We start from the raw sequence: 23,288 nt of genomic DNA on the forward strand, positions 1-23,288 counted from the left end.
TTGTTTCATGAGACATTTGGGTAAAGACTTGCCCCTCCCCCTTTTACTAAGCTGTGGTAGAGGTTTCTACTGTGGCCCAGAGCGCTAAATGCTCCGACACTGCTCTGACGCTCATAGAATTCCTATGAGTGTCGGAGCATTTAGCACTCCAGGCTGCAGTAGAATCCTCTACCGTGGCTTAGCAAAAGAGGGCCTTGGTTTGTAACTCACTGAGTTGGAATAACATATCTATGAGTTCATTAGAACATTTTGACCCCTTATACAGATATGTTTGATGCCGAAACACAGCCTGTGTAGGGTTCTCCAATAAAGAATTCTGGTTATTCCAATCTTGATGGCCCTTGGTGCTTTTTTCTCTGTTGTCTTTAATACTGTGTGCTTTGATTCTCTCTTCATCGTAGTATTTTATAAAGACACATAGGCACCTTTTGCCTTCTCAGTTCAGGTGACCAGTTATAAAAATCTCCACATATAAGCATTCTTTCCAGACCAATAATCATAATGTTCTTTAGATCTTCAAGGCAGTTTTTTTGCAAGAAAATAACTGCAACTCTTTGTTTTTATTTTCTAGGTCACAGTGTCAGCGAAAATTTTGAACTTCCAAGCATCCCTCATGGAGGTAAAGCATTAGAATCTGAAGCATTCCTGACTAGATTAAGTTCTATTTTTAATGTATTCTTAAAACCAGATATAATATTGCTGTCATTAAAGATGTGATCTGAAAGCCTGAAGCAAATTCCTTTTAACAAGATGTTGGATTGACCATAGGTGACAGCAGCTTAGTAGCTTTATTATTGAAAAAAAAAAAAATCTATTTTGAGCCACACATAATTGAGCAAGCCCTCAATGAATTAGACCCTTTTGGGTACATTCAAGAAAGGATGCCAAACATGTGACTGTTAAGTGCTAATTCTATATTATATTTATTTATTGTTTACTTTATACAAAGCGAAGCACAGATTAACCCACATAATAAACTTCAACATATAAAGCATGTACATTTCTTCCTCCATATTCGCGGGGGTTAGGGGTGGAGTGGACCCGCAAATACGGAAAAACCGCTAGTAACTTTTTCATGTTATTTGCGGTTTTCTATTAAAATACCTCGGGAAAATGATGAAACCGCAAATAACTTCCAACACATCTTCCTTGTGTACACCGGGAAGGAACCTCTGCAGAGCCGGGATCAGACTTCCCCAGCGTCCAGACTTCCCCAATGACCAACTCTGCCGAAAAGTCCAGGGCTCTGGAGTAGGACCAAGCTGCATGCTTGCGTGCCAGTCTCACTCACCCATCCTTTCAGTCGGCAGCGCACGCTCCTAGCTCAAGCTGTGGCTCAGCTCCCTCCGCCCTCTCATTTCTGGCAAACTGAAATGGACAACGAGGCGGCAGCACCGAGCTCCAGGTCCACCGCTCGCACCATGCCTGGCTTTTAGGAGAGCAGCAGCCGCTGCAACGTCCAGCTCTTCCCGTGAGAACCGGGTAAGTGGAAGGCTCCCTGCCCATTCCCTGTCCTTTCCCTTGGGCTCTTTCTCTGCCTCGCACTACCCCTGCACTCATGGATGATGTAATTTGGGGGAGGAGTCAGTGTGAGAAAAATCACGGAGTGCAGAAACCGCGGATATTGGGGGGGGGGGAGAAGTGTAAATAGCAATATTAAACAGTAAAGCACAAAACATAAAAATGTTGTCATATACAGCAAGACCCAAGAACAGGTGCACTGTGCCAATACATCACTGCACATTCAACCATATTTCATTATGCAGAAAAGATGACGCTTTAGCAATTTTTTTGAATTTCGTTAGATCCCCTTGTTGTCGTATATATTGCAGAAACTTGTTTCAAGCCTGAGGACCAACACAGGAAAACACTCCAGCTCTCATCATTTGCAGTCTGATCTCTTTTCTTGAGGGAACAGATAAGCGCCAGTGTCCTGGCAATAGCATGCACAATTGCCATTATAAACAGAGAGTAAGTCAAAATGCGTGTGCCTAACTTTAGGTGTACTTTTCACAAACACCTCAGGATTTTACATCAATTTAAATCTCTTTCTCTCAGGACTTCAGCAGTACCACTCAACTCTTTTCAGCAGTACCTCAACTCTTTTCATAGCTCTAAGACTTATGCACCACTTATGGAGGAGTGTATGGTGCAGTGGTTGGAGCTACAGCCTTAGCACCCTGGGGTTCTGGGTTCAAACCCCCCGCTGCTCCTTGTGACCCTGGGCAACTCACTCAGTCTTCCATAGCCCCAGGTACATTAGATAGATTGTGAGCCCATCGGGACAGATAGGGACAATACTTGGGTACCTGATTGTAAAACTGCTTAGATAACCTTGATAGGTGGTATATAAAAACTTAATAAATTTGAACTTAACTCTTTTGCTGTCCAAATGGCCAGTGGTGTGGGGGGGGTTATGTGTCCAACATGCCACATGTTTCACCATTGGCTTTTTCAAGGACATACCCCTGCAATCATCATACAATAAGAATAAAAGAACATCCATTACCTCAAACTATCAATTTCCACATTTAAATTTACCTTTCCTTGCTGCATTTGTCATTTACTCCAGCTCTTTTCAGATGAAATGGTGCTGGCATTTATTACTTTCATTTTTAAGCTCTCCTCCCATTCAACAAGTATAACCACTAATCACAAACCTTCCAGAATTAGACCAATGATACCCACTCAATCTCCACATTGAGACTGAGGGGTGTCACAATTTTTAATACATCAATCCAGTGTTGTTCTTTGAAATTCAGCAACTTCTCTAGATTACCACCCTCCTACCCTACTATCACAAAATCAATAACTCTCCACCTACTATCTTCCAACCGATGTTGTTTATCTTTCCAATGCTGAGCCAAAGGAGCTTGCATATTTTCTACCGTGATTCTTGATTTATGTGCATTCAGCCACAATTTTATCAGGCGACTGGTACGACCCACAGATACCAAATCACAAGGGCAAAGACTAATATAAATTACATTCGCACTGTTACAATATGTATTCCATCTGCTTTTAATCAATTGTTTTGATTGAGAATCGCACAACTCATTCCTTCTCAGCGTCTGCACACATCACTGACAGTTCCCTCTATTGCCATACTGGGACAGACTGAAGGTCCATCAAGCCCAGTATCCTGTTTCCAACAGTGGCCAACCCAGGTCCCAAGTACCTAGCTAGATCCCAAGTAGTAAAACAGATTTTATGCTGTTTATCCTAGGAATAAGCAGTGGATTTCCCCAAACCATCTCTATAATGGCCTATGAACTTCTCTTTTAGGAAATTATCCAAGCCTTTTTAAAATCCTGTTGTGTGAAGAAATATTTTCTTCGATTTGTTTTAAATCTACTACTTAGTATCTTCATCACATGCCCCCTAGTCCTAGAATTTTTGGAAAGAGTGAACAAGCATTTCACATCTACCTTTTCCACTCCACTCATTATTTTATAGACCTCTATCATATCACCTCCGAGATGTCTCTTCTCCAAGCTGAAGAACCTGCTTTAGCCTTTCCTCCTAGGGAAGACATCCCAAACTGTTTATCATTTTCGTTGCCCTTCTCTGTACCTTTTCTAATTCCACTATATTTTTTTTGAGATACAGCGACCAGAACTGCACCCAGTATTCAAGTTGCGGCCATACCATAGAACAATACAAGGGCAATATAACTTTTCATCTTTGTTTTCCATTCCTTTCCTGATAATTCTTAACATTCTATTTGCTTTCTTAGCCGGTGCTGTACATTGAGCTGAGGGTTTCAACTTATCCTCAGCAATGACACCTAGATCCTTTTCCTGGGCAGTGACTGCTAATATGTAGAACCCAGCATCACGTAGCTATAGTTTGGGTTCCTTTTTCTTACATGTATCACTTTGCACTTGCTCACATTAAATGCCATCTGCCATTTTGATACCCAGTCTTCCTGTCTCACAAGGTCCTCTTGCAATTTTTTTTACAATCCTCTTGTGATTTTTGTGTCATCAGCAAATTTATTTTATTTTTTTTAATCTTTATTCATTTTCAATTCTTCAACAAGTATACAATGTTATAATGAATAATATACAGAATCACTTGTACATCCTAACCAATATTCTTTAAGTATTATAAAAATCCCTCCTCCTCCCATCCCTCCCCACATCAACAAAGAATTTTTTTTTTTACAATCCTCTTGTGATTTTGTGTCATCAGCAAATTTAATTATCTCCCTAGTTATTCCTATCTCTAGATCACTGATAAATATGTTCTTTATCATCCCTCCAGACTGGCACAGAACGGATGGGTTTACACTCCTCTGCCAGCAGGTGGAGACTGACACATTGACTTTTGGCTACAGTACAAATGGGTTGTGCAATCCCATCTACAATCAGTCTGTTCTCAGTCGCCAGCAGGTGGAGTGGTAAGCTTGTGCAGTCTGTGCTGAGGTTTCTTAGGGCCTTTTGGATCTGATTAGTGAATCTTTCTTGTTCCCTTTTGCTGTCTGGATAGAGCTTCGGGGACCCTTTCAGGGGGTGCCACACTCAGAAAGGTTGAGTCCCTCCCTCCCATTTCCCCCATCTCTCCTTCTGTCTTTGCTTTAGAGGAGCCTCAACTGTACGCCTGGCTACCTGTTAGGCACAGACTACAGTTTTGAGAGCCAGTGGAGGTCTGCTCTCTTGATACAGCTGGTTGCTGTGAGAAGAAAAAAATAAATAAATAAATACAACAAAGAGATAACAGGAGCATAAAAAGGATCTGAGGCTGCTGCTTCTCTACACCTGAAATTTCACCTAAAGTCCAGAAAAATACTCTGCTTATTTGGCTGACATTGCTGCCTGGATGTCCTGCCGTCATCTGAAACGAAATATGTCCAAAACTGAGCTGCTCCTCTTTCCTCTCAAACACTCTGCTCCTCCTCCTCCTCCTCCTTCTCCTTTCTCCATCTCAGTAAATAATACTGTCATTGTTCCAGTCTCCTCTGCTCGCAACCTTGGAGTGATCTTCACGCACATCCAACAAGCTGCTATTGCTTCTATCTCTTCAATATCACCGAAATTCGCCCCTTTCTCTCTGAGCACACTACCCAGACCCTTGTCCATGCTCTCCTAACCTAACACTTAGATTACTGCAATCTACTTCTAACTGGTATCCTGCAGTGTCACCTCTTCTCCTTGCAATATTTACAAAACTCTGCTTCATGACTCATCTTCTACCAACCTCGCTACGCTCATGTCACCCCTCTCCTTAAGTCACTTCACTGGCTCCCTATCTGCCATCGCATACAGTTCAAGATCTTATTGCTGACCTATAAGTGTGTTCATTCTGCTTCCCTCTATCGCTCCTTGCTTCTCTCTCCTTATACCCCTCCCAGAGAACTTCGTTCCTCAGATAAGTCACTCTTAGCGTTACCCTTCTCCTCCCTCCACTGCCAATTCCAGACTTTGTTCCTTTCATCTAGCTGCCCCCTATGCCTGGAATAAATTACCTGAGTTTGTCCGTCAAGCCCCTTCCCTAGTTTAAAAGCAGACTGAAAACCAACCTTTTTGATATAGCCTTCAATGCTTAACCCTATTCTTCTGCCCTCCAACCCAGCCTGCTGATTAACTGTTCCCCTTAACTGTATCCATGGCATCCTGTTTGTCTGTCTTGGCTGTTTAGATTGTAAGTTCATTTGAGCAGGGACTGTTTTCTTCTTCTTTGACTCTGTGCAGCGCTGCATGTGTCTGGTAGTGCTAAAGAAATAATTAATAGTAGTAGTATTTGAACCAGCTTGAACTGGGAGACCAATTGGCAGAGTAATCCACTCTTTCACCATGCTCCTCTTTCTCAATAAGGTGCTCCAAACCAGCATATAAATTCTGGAACTTGAAATTCTCTGGCAAAAGTTCAATGGAAATTCTGTAGTTTCAATACTTACAGTATATCATCAGTTTCAGTAAAGGGTCTGTTTTCGGAGAGAGGCTTCAGATTTAGTCTTTTTTTTTTTTTTGTCAGCTCTACACCATCTTGGGGTAAAGTCCTTTATATTATAATAGGGCATCTTTTTTGTGTGGTACTTTGTTATTGCAGATATATTTGACCTTGGAGATGTTGCTGGGACTCTCATCAGTCCCTTCTGGCTTCTCTAGGCAGAGCAATATTGCTTAATTTTTCTCCTTCTGAAGGCAGTGCCAGTGGTCTGGTCCTTCCAGCTTCCTCCATGGATCAGTACACCTGTTAATGTGTTCTGACACTGGTTCCACATGTCTTCTCTTTCTCCTGTGTACTGGCTGGGTTAGCTAGTCGTTACTTCCCCTCACATAAATGATGCAGTGGACAGGGAGCAAGAGACAAAGACAAAACACCTCCCCTTCTGTGTTTTGGCTTCCCTTCAAAGAGGCGACTCCTACCCCTGTCACTCAAGAAAGAAGGGTCATCCCTTTTTCCAGGGCCTCTAGAGATCTCTGCAGTTCTAAGCAGGGCAGAACTTTAGGACATCTACATATGCATACACCCACACAGCCATCTGCATATCTATATTTATATTTCTAACCCTCTACCTTGAAAAACACAATCCGGTTGATATTCAGCTTGTGGCTGTCAGGGTATCTTTTTTTTTTTTTTTTAATGCTGACTGCTGGCAGCCATTTTACACTAGCTGTTGTGATGGGCAGGAGTAGATGGGCATCAAATCCCACTAGATCAGTGGTTTCAAACTCAAACACTTTGTAGGGCCACATTTTGGATTTGTAGGTACTTGGAGGGCCTCAGAAAAAATAGTTAATGTCTTATTAAAGAAATGACAGTTTTGCATGCGGTAAAACTCTTTATAGTTTATAAATCTTTCCTTTTGGCTGTCTTAATAATAATATTGTAATTTATAGCTAAAGAGACATATGATCAAGAAACTGTTTTATTTTACTTTTGTGATTATGATAAACATACTGAGGGTCTCAAAATAGTACCTGGCGGAACGCATGTGCTCCCCGGGCCGCGAGTTTGAGACCACTGCACTAAACCAACAGAGAATTCCTAGAAGGTCAAGGAGGCCTCAGGTAGCCTTCCAATGTGTGTGTCAGTGGCGTAGTAAGGGTGTGTGTGAGGGGGGCAGTCCTTCCCGGGTGCGGTCTTCCTTGGGGTGTGGTCTTCCTCCTCCTCTTCACTCCCCCTTCCCACTCCTCCCCCTGAAGCTTGTGTGCTCTCATCCACGCCCCTTCCCGGTACTTTTTTAACTTTGGCACAAGCAGCGACGAACCATGCTGCCCGTGTCGGCTTCAGTGCTTTTTCTGACATCAGAGAGAGCTCCGAATCTGACATGGGCAGCATGGTTCGTCGCTGCTCATGCCAAAGTTTAAAAAGGTACAGGGAAGGGGCACAGGCGGGTGGGGAAGAGGGCGGGAGGAGGGCGCCACTGCCCCAGGTGCCAGTCACTTTCACTATGCCAATGATGTGTGGATTGGGAGGGAGGGAGGGAGGGAGAATCAAGATCATGGGAGGGGGGAGCAGCAGAACAGCAATGTGCCACAATTTGGAAGTTCAACCAATATCTAGACCAGCACCTGATTATCTTTGTTGGTAAAGGTAGAACAGCCTTTTGCTACAAATCCACTTACCTAACCGGTCAGTGGTCTGAATATGGTCACTAACTGCTTAGGTCCTGGCTCCTCCCAAGGACCACCCCAACACTAACCATACAAAGAAGGGGCGAACTATGGTGACATTCAATGGCACTGTCTGGATAAGTAGCAATTTAACCAGACAGGAGCCTCTTCTGCCTGCTAAAATTGCTTTGAATATTGGGCCTAGTAATACCAAAGGGTCTAATTCCTTTAGCTAGCTGACACGTCATATCCTCTGCCTGTAATACTGAACAATAGGAGAAACAAGGATCCATAGAAAAGGAATAGTAGAAAGATAGATATTTAAAGTAATGCAGAGTTTATATACCGCTAAATTGCCACGCAGGCTTCAAAGTGGTTTACAAACAATTAAATTGAGTTATAATCTAATTAGGTACTTTGAACTTACCTCTCTGTTCCAAATGGGCTCACAATCTAACTATAGTACCTACCAACAAAAAAGATTTACTTATATGACAGATATATAAAAGAAGAAAAATAGAAGAAAATACTTTAGGGAAAACTTCAAAACAATAGTATCAAAGAACCCAAAAAGATTAAAAAAAAAAACAAAACTCCAAAAAACACAAATCATTCACCACACTTAGTCTCAATCAAATCAGCCCTGAAATTTAGCAATCCTGGAAAGTTTCTCCCAAATGTAGAGAGGCGAGCCGTCCTCTCACAAGACAAGAAGGCAATCAGTTTCTCTTCAGCTGCCTCCCGTTCTCTTTGCAATTTGGACAAATTCATCCTGGATGATTGCCTGCTCCTGCTCATGCCGCCTGTAAAGATCAACTTCACTCACTGTACATTTATGGCCAGAGCTGTCTGTGTTAGCTGATGGGCCCGAGGTCCTGCAGTTGGTGGCACAGATTTGCCTGAAGCATTCTGTGATGGTGAAGGCGCGGTAGCAGAAGTAGTTGCACTGCCCTGTTTCCCCACATCACAAGTCCCAGCTCAGTGAAAGAAGGCAGGGCCCGACACCCAAGCATCCACAGACCTGCCAAACAATCAATCAAATAGCCCCAGCCAGTGGAAGGAGAGGAGAGCCGGTTGCAATTAAGGCAGTCAAATGCAAAATCTGAGCCCAAGAGGAGCCTAGAAGAGGAAAGCTTCAGCCTCACCATGACTGCTAGTCAAGGCCGGTTTTAGACATGCTGGAGCCCAGGGCAGAAATTAAGGAGGGGGGCCCCTCTCCCAATTTCCATTCCCACTATTACTACCATATATGTATAAAACAATTTTAAATTACTTCTTCACACAGAACACACAGACTTCACCAAATACAGAGCAATGGATCACAAATTAAAAATAGAAATATGAATACCAAAACTGAACTGGAAACCCCAAAACAAACTGAGCAAGTACTTCATTTTGTACTAACCACAATTGGTGGCATAACCACGAGAGAAGGCTGGGCCTCCCATTTTGAGCTGAGGCCCCTCTCAAAATGAACATCTCCCTTGCTGTAGCTCAGTGGTCTCAAACTCAAACCCTTTGCAGGGCCACATTTTGGATTTGTAGGTACTTGGAGGGCCGCAGAAAAAATAGTTAATGTCTTATTAAAGAAATGACAACTTTGCATGAGGTAAGTACCTACAAATCCAAAATATGGATTATCTGAAATTATCAGAAGCAGTTAAGGAAAGATTTATAAACTATAGTTTATAAATCCTTCCTTAATTGCTTCTGATAATTTCAGTTATACACAGCTGAAAGCAGTGCAACATGCAGAAAGTGAAAAATTATCAAAGTATCAACTGCAAGAGACAAGATTTTGGATCAACTATTTTGAGGCCCTCGGTATTATAAAGAATGATTCTTTATGGGAAACTTGTGCCTTAAGTGTTTGCAACCACCTTCAGCTCTCACCTCCTCCAGCATCGGACACACGCACAAGCTGCACTGCCTCCATTGGTTACCTTAGGTTCTGGAATGTTGCCCACCTCACTGCTGTAACCTCACGCAAGCGCTTTCCTGCGTCTGTATGTGATTCTGAAGTGGAGAGGACAATCGCGTACAGACGCAGGAAAGCACTTGCATGAATTTACAGCAGTGAGGCAGGCAACGTTCCAGAATGCGACCGCCGGACAAGACCACCGGACTTTTAAGGCACAAGTTTTCCAAAAAGAATCATTCTTTATAATACCGAGGGCCTCAAAATAGTACCTGGCGGGCCGCATGCAGCCCCTGGGCCACAGGTTTGAGATCACTGCTGTAGCTGGTGGAAATCCCCAAGGCTCACCAGCTGATGACAGCTCCTCAAGTCCAGAGACCAGAACTTTCCAAATTCTGCAGCTTGCAATAGTATTTCAGAACTGCAGCTGCCTCCCCACCCCCTTAGCTTTCATGCATGCATGAAAACAGTTATTATATTACAAATGCTCTGAGCATCCAAAAATTATTTTGGTTTATTTATCAAAAGAATTTATGAGCCTCAGTTCCACCACTCCATCGCACCAAATAGCTTTCATCGTAGTGAGCTTTATGTGGTTATTTCCTCATTGGCTCTTACTATTTTTTATCTTGTTTTTAAATCTTTTAAAAGTCCATTGTGCTAATTGCTACAGTTCTTTTATCGTTCTCTATAAAGTGCTTAGTGCTTAATCAGTTCATTATTCATCCATTCGTTAATTCTATAAATATATAAATATTTCAAAAACTTACCATATGTAGCTGTTGTTAAAGTTTAATTCATCTATCTTCATTCATTCCTTTCTCGTTTAGTTTGCTCGGTTTGGGAGGGTTGGTCTTTAGACTTGAAATTTTGTTGAGGTGGATCGATTCTGGCGGTTGTGGGAGGACCCTTGAAATAGCAGTAGGCGAATCATGTCAAAGGGTCCAACCCTTCTAAACCGAGCAAACTGTTTGGCTGTGGGGGACTCTTATCTTCGGGGGTAAATAGGGATAGTAAACTGACAGAAAGTGTTGCTTTTTGCATGCTTTTCTTGTCTGTTCTGTGTGTTTTAGGTCTTGTTGGGTACTGGCTGGTTTACTGCTCGGGGGAGGGGGGAGCTCGCCCCCATCCTGATTGGCTGGTATTTTTGTTCCTTCTACTCTTTTCCTAACCTGTGTGTTGGACTGTGTGCAGTATTTGCTCTGTTTTTGGATATTGCTTGGTTGTATTGGATTTGTTTGTCTGTTTGCTTCTTAATAAAAAAAACCAAACCAAAAAAACAAAAACAAGGAAGAACGACAAGAAAAGTCTACCGTATGGTTTCCTCACAATGACTGAAAGATCCCAACAATATCAACCAACCCCCCCCACCACCACCACCACCACTACCATCACCATCCACACAAGCACTCCAGTGTCAAAAGTTCAAAAGAGCAGTACGAGATCTAGGAGACAAACTGTCCCACATGTTTTTGGAATGTGATGCAATCCATCCATTTGGGAATAAAATTTGGATAACTTTCAAAAACATTACTAATTGTACTACTGAAATATCGTTTGATGTTATAATTCTACGATCCTTACATCATTGTTTTGGAAACTGTTCTTGTAATCCGATACTAACTGATAAGTTAATTTCAGTTGATATACAACATGTATTACAGAATCTAGATTAACTTCTGGTGGAACTCAATATGTTTATACAAATGATATGAACAACATGCTACTGAAAAACTATATCCTCTTTCAACCTATACGCAGCATCTTATTTGGTCGCCCATTGACTGCTACTTAAAAGACACTCCTATAATTTTCTAATTGTCCACTGTGTTTAATGATAATAACATTAACCTGATTGATAAGATCTACATTTTCTCTTTGATGCCTTCCTGAAAGTTTCAAATTGAATGTTCATCTTTTTTGTTACTCTTTTGAAATCCAATAAAAAAAATTGAACAAAAAAACCCCAAAAAACAAAACAATAATATCTTAGACTGTTATGATGTCTTACAAAATGTTTCTTTTTTTCTTCAAGCTCCAAATTTGGCTCTCCATGGTCGGACTTCTCAATCCAGTTATTACAGTTACCGTGCACAATCTAGAAAAGCTATTGATGGATCTCTAGCCAGCAACTACCTGAACGGGGACTGCACACATACAATTCAAGAGTTTGAGCCATGGTGGATGGTAGATCTCCAAGCACCAGCAAAAGTATTCTCTGTCGCTGTGACCAATAGAGGTGACTGCTGCAAGGAGCGCATCAATAATGCAGAGATCAGAGTTGGGAACTCCAAAGAAAATGGTGGAAAAACTAATCCCAGGTAGGTGGTGTGTTTCATACTTCACAGTATTACAAGTGTAAATATATAGTTGTTATATTCTGCTAAAGTTCCACATTGATTCTAAGTGGATTACAGCATAAGAAATCCTAGAATTTATGAGAATTGACACTAACAACATTTGAATCAGCTACATTTACTTGATAAACAATTAAGATTTTAAGGCTTTTAAAATATATAATTCTGGATTTCTTTAACTTTTAGAGGCAGATAATTCCATACTTAAATTCACTGATACGAAAAGGATGTTCCCAAATGGGTGAGGAGGAGCTTACCTAAGATGGCGGCTTGAACGCGGCCGCGGAGACGCCATTGGGTACCTGCAATAATTTTCCTTAACAGGTCTTCATGGTCAAAAGAAAATCAAAGATCCGGGTTTTCCCGGACAAATCCGTTGTTACGCCAGGGCTGATGGACACGTTCATGGCGTGAGGAGTCTAAACCCAGCAACCAGGAGGATTCTTGGCAATGAGAGACACGCAGGCTTAAGCGTGTGATCGCTCTCTCCAGGGCGCCACCTTGTCCCCGGAGGAGCTTAGTCCTCCGATTCATCCCAAAGCAACAGGACGCCAGAGGGGGGAGGAACCAGCATGGGATTCTCCTTTCCTGATCCAGCAGAGCGTGGATAATAGCTCTGCATGGAGGGTAGAGGAGGCTGTTTCTACAACGTTGCAGCGTTCGGAGGTTGAGATGTAGCAGGCTACTGGAACTTTTTCCCTGACAGGAAAGAAAGCTGCTGTGGCTACAGGTACATTTTTCTCTACAGAGGGCTTGGGGAGCAGTGTTCTGCTCATGCAAAGGCCGAAGGAGTTCAATATGGAAACACTTTGGGAGGCAATTTCAAATTTGCAACTCACTTTGGGAACCCATCTCCAGCAACTTTCATAACACTATACAGCAATTTTATCTGAAAATTTGGAAATAAAGAATAAAGTGTCATGTCTTGAGAGTAAAGTGGAAGAACATGGCTTCAGAGTAAAAATAGTTGAAACTCAGGCCTTAACTTGGATTAAGGACAGTGGGAATTTTCATTTCCAAGATAGAAATGCTGGAGAATGCCACCTTATGCGGGCTCAAATCTGAAGAAGAGTTGGAGGATTTTAGATCTCGGGGCTTATTATGAAGCAGTGCAACTGAGACAAATATTGGACTGGAGAGGTGACATCTTACATGACAGATATGTAGTCATAGAACAACATCTTTTTTGCCCAAAGTCCCATTACAGTTCTTAGTATGGCCATGAAGAGACATGCGTGCTAATATTATTGAAAATCCATTTACTCTTCGTATCTTGACTCTGGTCGATGATTCAAGAGAAAACTTGATATTGAGAAAAAGCCTTGACTATATCGTTTTGAAAAGTTGGCTTCTATGTGACAGTACATTTAGGTCCCTATTCACCCCTATTAGATTGGAGCTTAGTAACAAGGGAATGGGGATTATGACACTCTCATTCTGATGCATTTTGGACCTGTACTATTCATTTCAAGATATAGCACTAGGAATTACAAATACCACGCTGCCTTGGAATATAAGATCAAAATCAGGATTGGCCAAAACGTTTCCCTCCTAGAACTGGGCAACTTGGCAGATTTGTAACATTCTCCTTTCCCCCTCTCCCCACCCCTCGGTGCATCATTAGACAGAAGGTCACCGCTTAAGCTAGGACTTAATTGTGGCTGCCTCCTGTAAACCTTGGCATGGCAGGGGGCAAGGGGAAGCTCTTGCCTTCATTTTCCAAGGATGTTGGATGTTAATGTAGTTACAAAAACTGCACGCAGTTAATTGTGTTTAGACAAAATATTTACTGAAACAGCATTCTCCAAAGAAATGAGCTTCATATATCTGGCTTCATATATCTGGCTTCGTCCATATCAAACAGTAGCAATATACTAAGGGCTATTTCATCCTTTCCTGCTCACCTATTGTAACCAGACAGACTTCGTGCATGCCCTGGTTCCAGATAGGGTTCCTATTAAGACTCCCAGTAAAACCCGGAAAGGAGTGTCTAAAGGTTGTCCTTGGAGGAATCTGGCTGATCCTCAGCCTGACCACCAGAGGGAGTTGGAATCTCCTGAAAGTTTCCTAGACCAGCAATATTCAGGTCACCAAAGGAGGAGCTCTAGAGCTGCTTTGAGGACTGCTGAATCAGCCAGGTTAGGGTGTGGCCCAAACAGTATAAAACCTGTAGCTCAGTTCAAAGCAGGAAGCAGGTTAGGGAGAAGGTTGGGACCTTTGCTCCCTGCGAGTCTCCTTGGGCCAGGCAGAAGCGAACCAGTCTCACCCATGGAGGTACAAGAAGCTGGAGATATTCTTGAAGAAACCGTGCCTGAGCTGGAACTCCCAATGGAGACTGACCTCTTGGCAGAGGAAATGAGCTTGGCTGAGGAAGCCATGGAAGTTGGTTTGTCCACCAGCTGTACCTGTTAACTGAAAGGAGCAGTGAAGAAACTGTGAGTGCATTTTTTTTCAGCTTTCTGTATTGGAGAGACTGTTTGGAACAAAGCTGAACCTTTAAGGACTTTGTAGTTTTCTTTACTGTTCTGCATTTTGTTTTTTTTTGTTAAGAAGCTGAGGGTGCCTGAACGGAGGGAGAGGTTTGCTATAATCTGGGAGGGAAATTTGAAGCTATTATAAGCTAAAAAAGTAAAGCAAACCTGAGGCACTCTCCTTATCCTGACAGTGCAAGGCTTGGCTGTCAGAGGCTTCTTTTGAAACACTAGCAATAGGGCAGCCAGTGCCTTAAACCCTATTGTGTTCTGCAGTGTTTAGAAGGAACTAAAATACCCAGTGGGGTGAAGAAAAAAAGAAAGTATTTTTTTTTTGTTTTTTTTTATTTATGTTTGGACTGTTCATTACTCTGCTTAGTGAACTTGGACTGAAGATAGCACTTACCTGTTTTGGAGTAGGACTTCTAATAAGCCTGCCCTTATTACGTTGAGGAAAATAAAACCTGAATTTTCTTTTACTGTTCATGCTGAAGAATTGTGGTTTATTTTTGCTTTTGGTTCTTGGTGTCATTCTTTGACTGCAGGGTGACTCCAGTCTGGGTCACACGCAGGTGTTTTTGTGGTGTAATCATTGTATGTGCTGTGGAGTCTTACTCAGGCCCCAGACCCGGTTACACTATGTGTATAGTACATAGCAATTAGAGATTTTGTAGTACATGGAAGTTGGACTGTGTCCCACCCTCTCTTTTACCATCATCTGATTTCCCCTTAACAATAAAATCTTGAACTGAAAATGATAACTGACACACACTGCACTTCATGGAGGAGTCTCATTATATATATTTATTTATTTTACATTTACTATACCACTGCAACCATACAGGACATAACTAAACAGTTTACAGTCTAAAATTTTGGAAAAAAAAGAGGTAAAGAACGCCATCATCAAGGGACAGGAGAGAGATGATTCAGACATTTAATACTTGAAAGGTATTAATGTAGAACAAAATTTTTTCCAGAGAAAGGAAAATGGTAAAACCAGAGGGCATAATTTGAGGCTGAGGGGTGGGAGACTCAAGATCAATGTAAGGAAATTTTTCTTTATGGAGGGAGCGGTTGGTGGATACCTGGAATGTGCTCCCGAGGGAGATGGTGGAGAGGAAAACGGTGATGGAGTTCAAAAAAGCGTGGGATGAACACAGAGGGTCTAGGATCAGAAAATAATAGTAAATATTGAAGAACTAAGGCCAGTACTGGGCAGACTTGCACGGTCTGTGTCTGTATATGGTTGAGATGAGCTGGGGAGGGCTTCAATGGCTGGGAGGGTGTAGATGGGCTGAGTGAGCTTTGACGGAGACTTCAGTAGTTGGAACCTAAGCACAGTACCGGGCAGAGCTTTGGATCCTTGCCCAGAAATAGCTAAGAAGGAGAAAACAAAATTAAATTGAATCAGGTTGGGCAGACTGGATGGACCATTCGGGTCTTTATCTGCCGTCATCTACTGTGTTACTATGTACAGTAGTGTTCAAAAGTCTTGTGTGAATTTTTTGCATTCTTTCAACTTTCTGACCTTTTATTTTAAAATTTTTGGTGACCCAATAGATTTTTCTTTGTACTACATTATAAGAGATGCATTTGGCTATTAGTCTAACTGGTGAAGAGTTTGCCGCCTGGATTTATGCAGTTGCTGGGACCCACATAAAGTGATCAGTCGCATTTCTTCTGGACCCCCTACTACAGTACCAATCCCTCCTCCCCCCAAATACCATTTATAAAAGGCTAATCTCTAGAGTCATAGCTGCCATTTTATAGCTGCATCTGCTAGGAGCAATACCAAAAGGGGTTTCCTTCTGCCCTGGAGACCCATTTATCTACCAAGGAGGTAAAGTTATACCCATGAGGGCCTACTGACACATGGGATGGGGCTTGATATCTTGGTGGGGAGGTTGGAATTGGGGAGGTAGTATCTGGGGGAGGGGCATTTGTAGTAGTAGTAGATTTTTGCAGGGTGGGGTCAGTCATGTGGAGAGGCTCAGGAGGGAGGGGAGCATGGTTTGGGCAGGCTGCACACCACTGACAGTTATTGTGACTGGATTCTTCCTATTTGATTCAATTAGTAGTTTCATCTTTTAAGAAATCATTTTTTAATTGCAGGAATTGTTTAAAGTTAAATTATCCCTCGGTTAAGGGAGTGAAATATTATAAACATTGTGAAATATTATAAACATTGTGGGATGCTTTCAAAGCTACTATGAGAAGGCAAATCATTTAGTATTCGGCACACATTAAGAAACAGCTTAAAATGTTATTTTCTGCGTTGGAACAAAATATTAAGGATTTGGAGTCACAATTGGCCTCGAAATGGCCAACCTACTTTACAACCTACTTTACAGGCCCTCTTAAAAGCTAAATATAAATATGGTGAGATTTCCTCTCAACTGGCTAGGAAAGATTTATTTTCGCAGCAGGCTCTGTATTATAGAAACTCAAATAAAGCGGAAAGATTATTGGCTAATTATATGAAAGCCAAAAAAAGAAAAGTTAAAGATTGCTGCTATAAAAGATGAGAAGGGTGAAACTCATTCTCAAATTGGAAATATTTGAAAACAATTTTTGAAATATTATAAAGCTTTATATTCTGAGCTTTATTCAAATAAAGAACTTGAGGGTTTAGAGTTTTTAAAGCTAATAAAGGGGCCAAAAATCCCCGAGCATATAAAGGGAGGTCTTGAGGCGCCTATATCATTGAAAGAACTTCAGATAGCATTGAAGTCCCTTAGAGTTGTATCCGCTCCAGGTGGTGATGGGTTCACTGTGGAGTTTTACAAATCATTCCAAATTATATTATTACCTCATCTTTTAAATATTTAACTGTTGTTTTACTGAAGCCAAATAAAGATCCCATGTTGGTTTCAAATTACATAGTAGCTTTGAAAGCATCCCACAATGTTTCTAAAGAGGTTTCCTCTGAGGTATTAAGTTGAAAATATTCATTCATTTTTAATTGAAATTCCTCAAGAAAATTTGAATCTCCAAACAGGTCTATTACAATCTTGTTCAGCAAATTTAAATTCAATCCAAACTCCAGCATGATCTGATAAAATAATTGGGTCTATGCTGGTTTTTGTAACCTATTGAATTAATGGATCTGAAATAAAATTGTAATCTATTCTTGAAAAGGATTTATGTACATGGGAGCAAAAAAGAAATTCCCGAGCATTAAAATGAAGAATTTGCCAAATATCTTTCAAACCACAAGACTGTACTAAATTATCTAAACTCATGGATTTTATTACCTGGTTTTTTGCGCAACAATGGGTCCATAACAACATTAAAGTCCCCCAGCTACTTACAAATTAGAAGAAGCCAGTGGAAGAATCAACTGTTGAAGAGTTTTGAAAAATTCAGCCTGATTTGAATTAGGCAAAAAAACAAAAAAGAGGCAATATAACTCACACAGTACTAAGCTGTTGAGTGACAAAAGAGAACATAAACAAACAAAAAGTCACTCCATGTGTATTAATCAGAAAAAAATCTGAAAATGTTCTTTACTGAAAAATCTGAAAATGTTTCTTTATGTATTTATATAACTGTTTTTAGGAACTGTGCTCAGAGACATGAAGGCTATAAAACCGCCTCACCACCCAATCATTGCATAGTTCAATACAGTGTCAGAAGAATGGTATATATCTCTCTAGTTGATTACATAAAACCAAACAGGTTATAGCTTTATCATTTTGAGTATGAAACTCTAAAAAGAATAAAACTTGGCTTTAGAGAATAGCTGGTTCCTTTGACGTGCACGTTTCGATACTGCGTCAGGGAACCGAAAAGCCACTGCTGAACCCTTCCAAAAAAGTGGGCAATGAAGTCTCTAAGACAAACAAAGTTAAAATCCAGCATTACTTTATTTGTACACAATTGTTAAAACCAATACATCTTTACTAACCTAAAGTTACATCCTGACTTCAAAAGGAAAAAAGGAACTCACCATATATTGTTAGAACTCCAGTGCTAACTGCAAAAATTTGTACCTCCTCATTATCCAGCGGCCAAAAAAGTGCCAGTGGACAGGCCTGTTTTAAACCCCAGCTAATTGACGCCCCAAGATGACATCAGCGCAATACAGACTCCTCCCCATTCCAACCAAGCACATACACTAAAACTACTGGTCCCACATAGGACAAAATACTAAAGTTCTCAAACTGCCAGCAGAAAATTAAGCCTGGCAAGTCAAACTTTGGAACATAAAAATTTATTCACCAAATGCAGAATGTTATAACAGAGGGGAGCCTACCATTAAACCTAACCTAAACCCATAACTAAAAGGAAACAAAAATCAGAAAAAATCAAACATCAAAAAAACTACCCTGGAGGGTAGTTTAAAGGAAAGCCCGCCATTCAATGTCACTATTTAACCCATTGGGTGCCAAAGTTCCCAACTTAAAAATCCAGGCTTGTTCTTTGGAGTACAATCTAGCTTCAAGATCACCTCCTCGTGGTAACCTAGGGACTTCCAAGATGGAAAAACGTAGAGCGGACACTGAGTGTTTTTCATCTAGCCAATGTTTGGTAAGAGGGGCCTCTAACACTTCTTTAGTTATTCTGCTAATGTGCTCACCAATTCTGCTGTGAATGTATCTAATCGTATGGCCCACATATAACAGCTGACACGGGCACTGTACCACATATACCACCCCTTTAGTACTGCAATTAGTAGCGGTTAGTTTTTTATAGCTCTTAACCCAATCAGGAACAGTCATATCATCCAAGGTGACACTGTATTGACACATAGTACATGATGTTCATGGTGAATGAAAACCCTGAACTGCACTAGAGGGGCTGATACTAGAGCTATATTGCGCTCTAGTAAGGTATTGCTTTAGATTACGTGAACGTAAATAAGCAAACCTTGGTGAATCCTCAAAAATTGTGTGATATTGTAAGATGTTCCAATGTGATTGAATGATCCGTTTGATCTTAAAGGCATTGTGTGTGTATGGTAAAACACACACTGGGGACACATCTTCAGTTCTATCATAAGAGGTAAACAACACCTCTCTATGTGAATAAAGCACCCTTTTGTATGCCCTCTTAATGGATGAATTAGGGTATCCCCTCTCTTGAAACCGCTCCTTCATTTCTTCAGCTTTCTCAATGAATTGGCTTTTTGAGGAACATAGCCGGCGTAGCCTCAAAAACTGTCCTATAGGGATGTTATCTCTTAAATGCTTCAGGTGATGGCTTTCATACCTCAATAGGTTGTTGCAATTCGTGGATTTTCTGTAAATAGTGGTATTGAACTTGCCATGCCGTAAAGAAATATTAATGTCCAAAAAAGGCAGCGAATGAGGGTCAACTTGAGCTGTAAATTGCAAGTTGGTATCGCCCTGATTTAACCATGTCAAAAAAGAAGAAAACTCTGTTGTAGTTCCCATCCAAACCGCAAAGACATAATCGATGTACCGTTTCCACATCAACAGTTTAGTGAAATAGTCAGAAGGGTAAAGGTATTGTTCTTCAAATGCAGCAACATATAAAAAAGCTACAATGGGGGCCATTTTTGCACCCATTGCCGTGCCCTTAATTTGCAGGAAGTATGATTGATCAAACTGAAAATAATTCTTGTTCAAGGCTATAGAAGCTATATTGACCAAGAATTCAATACGCTTAGAAGACAATCCCTTTTGCTGCAAATGATGCCAGATAATGTTAACAGCCGCTGACTGTGGAATGTTGGTATATAGAGCTGTAATGTCCAAAGTTACTAAAATCGCTTGTTCAGGAATTTCTTGAAAAGTATCCAACATTTTGATCATAGATCCCATATCTGTCACATAGGACTTAATTTGTGGAACAAAGTCCTTCAGTTGCAGATCTAGAAATTCAGACAAAGGTTCCAAAATAGAACCAATGCCAGCAACTATCGGACGACCGGGAGGATCCACCAGTGATTTATGTATTTTTGGCACAAAATAAATGACTGGAGTAACTGGACAAGGACATTTTAGAAACTTGAACTCTCCCTCTGTGATGACTCCCATTTCTAAAGCCTGTAATAAGACGTAATATCCCCTCTCCCAACTCGATAATCGGATTATGATCAATTTGCTGATAATACATAGTGTCAGATAATTGACGCAATGCTTCCCGCTCATAAGCTGCCACATTCATAATCACTATACCCCCCCCCCCCTTTATCCGCAGGGCGGATAACTATACTAGTGTCTGATGCTAAAGAATTCAAGGCTTGTGTTTGATCAGTCGATAAGTTGTTTTTGGCATCTGAATGTTGTGTCTCCAAAATTTGAATGTCACGCTCAACTAGTTTTTCAAATACCTGTATGTGGACATCAACAGTGCCCGGGGGGACCCACATGGAACGGAGTCTCCTAGATGTTATTTTTGATTAGTTTGTCCCTCAGTGTCTGGATCATCACGAGATGCAAAAAAGTGCTTCAAATTTAGTTTGCATATGAATTTAAACAAACTTATACATGTATCTAGAGGGTTATATTTGGTGGTCGGGACAAAGGCTAAGCCCTTGTCCAAAACTTCCAATTCAGTATTGGTTAAAACCTTACTAGATAGGTTGAAGACACTAGAGTGGTGCACTACTGTTTTGGATTTTTGTATCTGGTCGATCTTGGATTGGTGCCTTTCGGATTTACAGGTAAAAAAGGTTTCTTCTGGACTGGGAGAACTGGACCAGTAGCCAAAGTCACACTGCGAGATGGTTGTTGCACATCTTCTTCCGATGTATCACTGGATATCTGGGCATACGTTTGTTTCTTCACAGGTTTACGTCTGGTTTTATCCATCCAACTGTACACGTACCCTCTTTGGTAATCCAGCTCATCTCGTCGCAGTTTCTTAATTTTGGAACCCTTCAATTCAGTTCTGAAATCGTCCAATCTTTTAGTGAGATCCTGCAATTGTGTTTCATATGCATCTACTTGCATTGTGCCTTTGAGGAACTCTTCATACGATTGCAGATCAACTTTATATTGATCTAGTTCCACCTTAGTGGTCTCGATGATTAACAACATCAAATCGTATGAGCACTTATTTAAGATTGCATTCCATTTCTGTAAAAAGGTTCCATTCTCCAGGAACAACCGTGGTTCAGTCCTCATACGCAACCCCCTAGGGATGCGTTTAACCCTGCAATATTCAGCTAGTGTTGCAGCATGTAATTCAGCTCGAATAATCCTTTTATGGGTGGATTCTAGCTGGTCCCAGTCTGAAAACATTGTACCTTGTTCTGAGGAAGAAAACAGATGAAAATATGCTAATAGATCATTTGCTTGTTGTTCACTGTAAGACATAGTGATGTCCCAATTCGTAGAAGCCATGGTTCCCCCTTATCCTTTTTTTTCCTTCCTTTCTCTCTCTTATCTCTTTTCCCTATTCTTTTTCACCCCTTCCTCATTGAATATATAAATTGACAGTACGAACAAAACTGATATTAATTAATTGAAATCTATCAAATTTATATAAGTACAGTACAGGAAACTAAAAATATTAAAATCAGAGAATAATCATAGAAACATAGAAATAGACGGCAGATAAGGGCCCACGGCCCATCTAGTCTGCCCACCTTAATGTTCCTCCCCTACCTTTGTCCTGTGAATAGATCCCATGTGCCGATCCCATTTGGCCTTAAAATCAGGCACGCTGCTGGCCTCAATCACCTGTAGTGGAAGACTATTCCAGCGATCAACCACTCTTTCAGTGAAAAAGAATTTCCTGGTGTCACCTCGTAGTTTCCCGCCCCTGATTTTCAATGGATCTTGTTGTCGTGGGACCCTTGAAAAAGAAGATATCTTCCTCCGCCTCGATGCGGCCCGTAAGATACTTGAACGTCTCGATCATGTCCCCCCTCTCTCTGCACTCCTCGAGCGAGTATAGCTGTAATTTGTCAAGCCGTTTTTCGTATGGTAGATCCTTGAGTCCCGAGACCATCCGGGTGGCCATTCTTTGCACCGACTCCAGTCTCAGCACATCCTTGCGATAATGCGGCCTCCAGAATTGCACACAGTATTCCAGGTGGGGCCTCACCATGGATCTATACAATGGCATAATGACTTCCGCCTTACGACTGACGAAACCCCTTCGTATGCAGCCCATGATTTGTCTTGCCTTGGACGAAGCCTGCTCCACTTGATTGGCAGACTTCATGTCCTCACTGACGATTACCCCCAAGTCTCGTTCTGCTACCGTTTTTGCTAGGATCTCGCCATTAAGGGTATAAGACTTGCATGGATTCTGGCTGCCCAGGTGCATAACTTTGCATTTTTTGGCATTGAAGTTGAGTTGCCATGTCCTAGACCATCGCTCCAGTAGGAGTAGGTCGTGCATCATGTTGTCAGGCACTGAATCTTCGTCTGTTGTGCATTTGCCCACTACATTACTCAGTTTGGCGTCATCTGCGAATAATGTTATTTTACCTCGAAGCCCTTCTGCCAAGTCTCTTATAAAGATGTTGAATAGGATTGGGCCCAAGACTGAGCCCTGTGGTACTCCACTAATCACCTCCGTCATTTCGGAGGGGGTGCCGTTCACCACCACCCTTTGGAGCCTACCTCCAAGCCAGCTCCCAACCCATTTCGTCAATGTGTTACCTAATCCTATAGAACTCATCTTGCTCAGTAACCTGCGGTGTGGTACGCTATCGAATGCTTTGCTAAAGTCCAGGTACACGATGTCCAGGGACTCCCCAATATCCAGCTTCTCCGTTACCCAGTCAAAGAAGCTGATCAGGTTGGATTGGCAGGATCTCCCCTTAGTAAATCCATGTTGTCGGGGATCCCGTAGATTCTCCTCATCCAGGATCTTATCTAATTGGTGTTTGATTAGAGTTTCCATTAGTTTGCTCACTATCGATGTTAGACTCACTGGTCTGTAGTTTGCTGTCTCCATCTTTGAGCCTTTCTTGTGGAGTGGAATGATGTTAGCCGTCCTCCAGTCCAACGGGACGCTGCCTGTACTAAGGGAGAGGTTGAAGAGCGCGGACAGT

At 41.5% G+C, this 23,288-nt stretch overlaps 1 protein-coding gene across 1 annotated transcript in view; it reads left to right on the forward strand.

Annotated features, from left to right (window-relative positions):
• LOC117357167 (pentraxin fusion protein-like) overlaps window positions 1-23,288 on the forward strand; it is a 191,589-nt gene that overhangs the window by 116,140 nt on the left and 52,161 nt on the right. The window contains exons 11-12 of the mRNA XM_033937539.1: window positions 572-619; window positions 11,516-11,801. Coding sequence (XP_033793430.1) covers window positions 572-619; window positions 11,516-11,801 — 334 coding nt within the window. The remainder of the gene's footprint in view (window positions 1-571; window positions 620-11,515; window positions 11,802-23,288) is intronic.

Source organism: Geotrypetes seraphini, chromosome 3 (assembly GCF_902459505.1).
Source record: "Geotrypetes seraphini chromosome 3, aGeoSer1.1, whole genome shotgun sequence".
Classification (NCBI taxonomy): domain Eukaryota; kingdom Metazoa; phylum Chordata; class Amphibia; order Gymnophiona; family Dermophiidae; genus Geotrypetes; species Geotrypetes seraphini.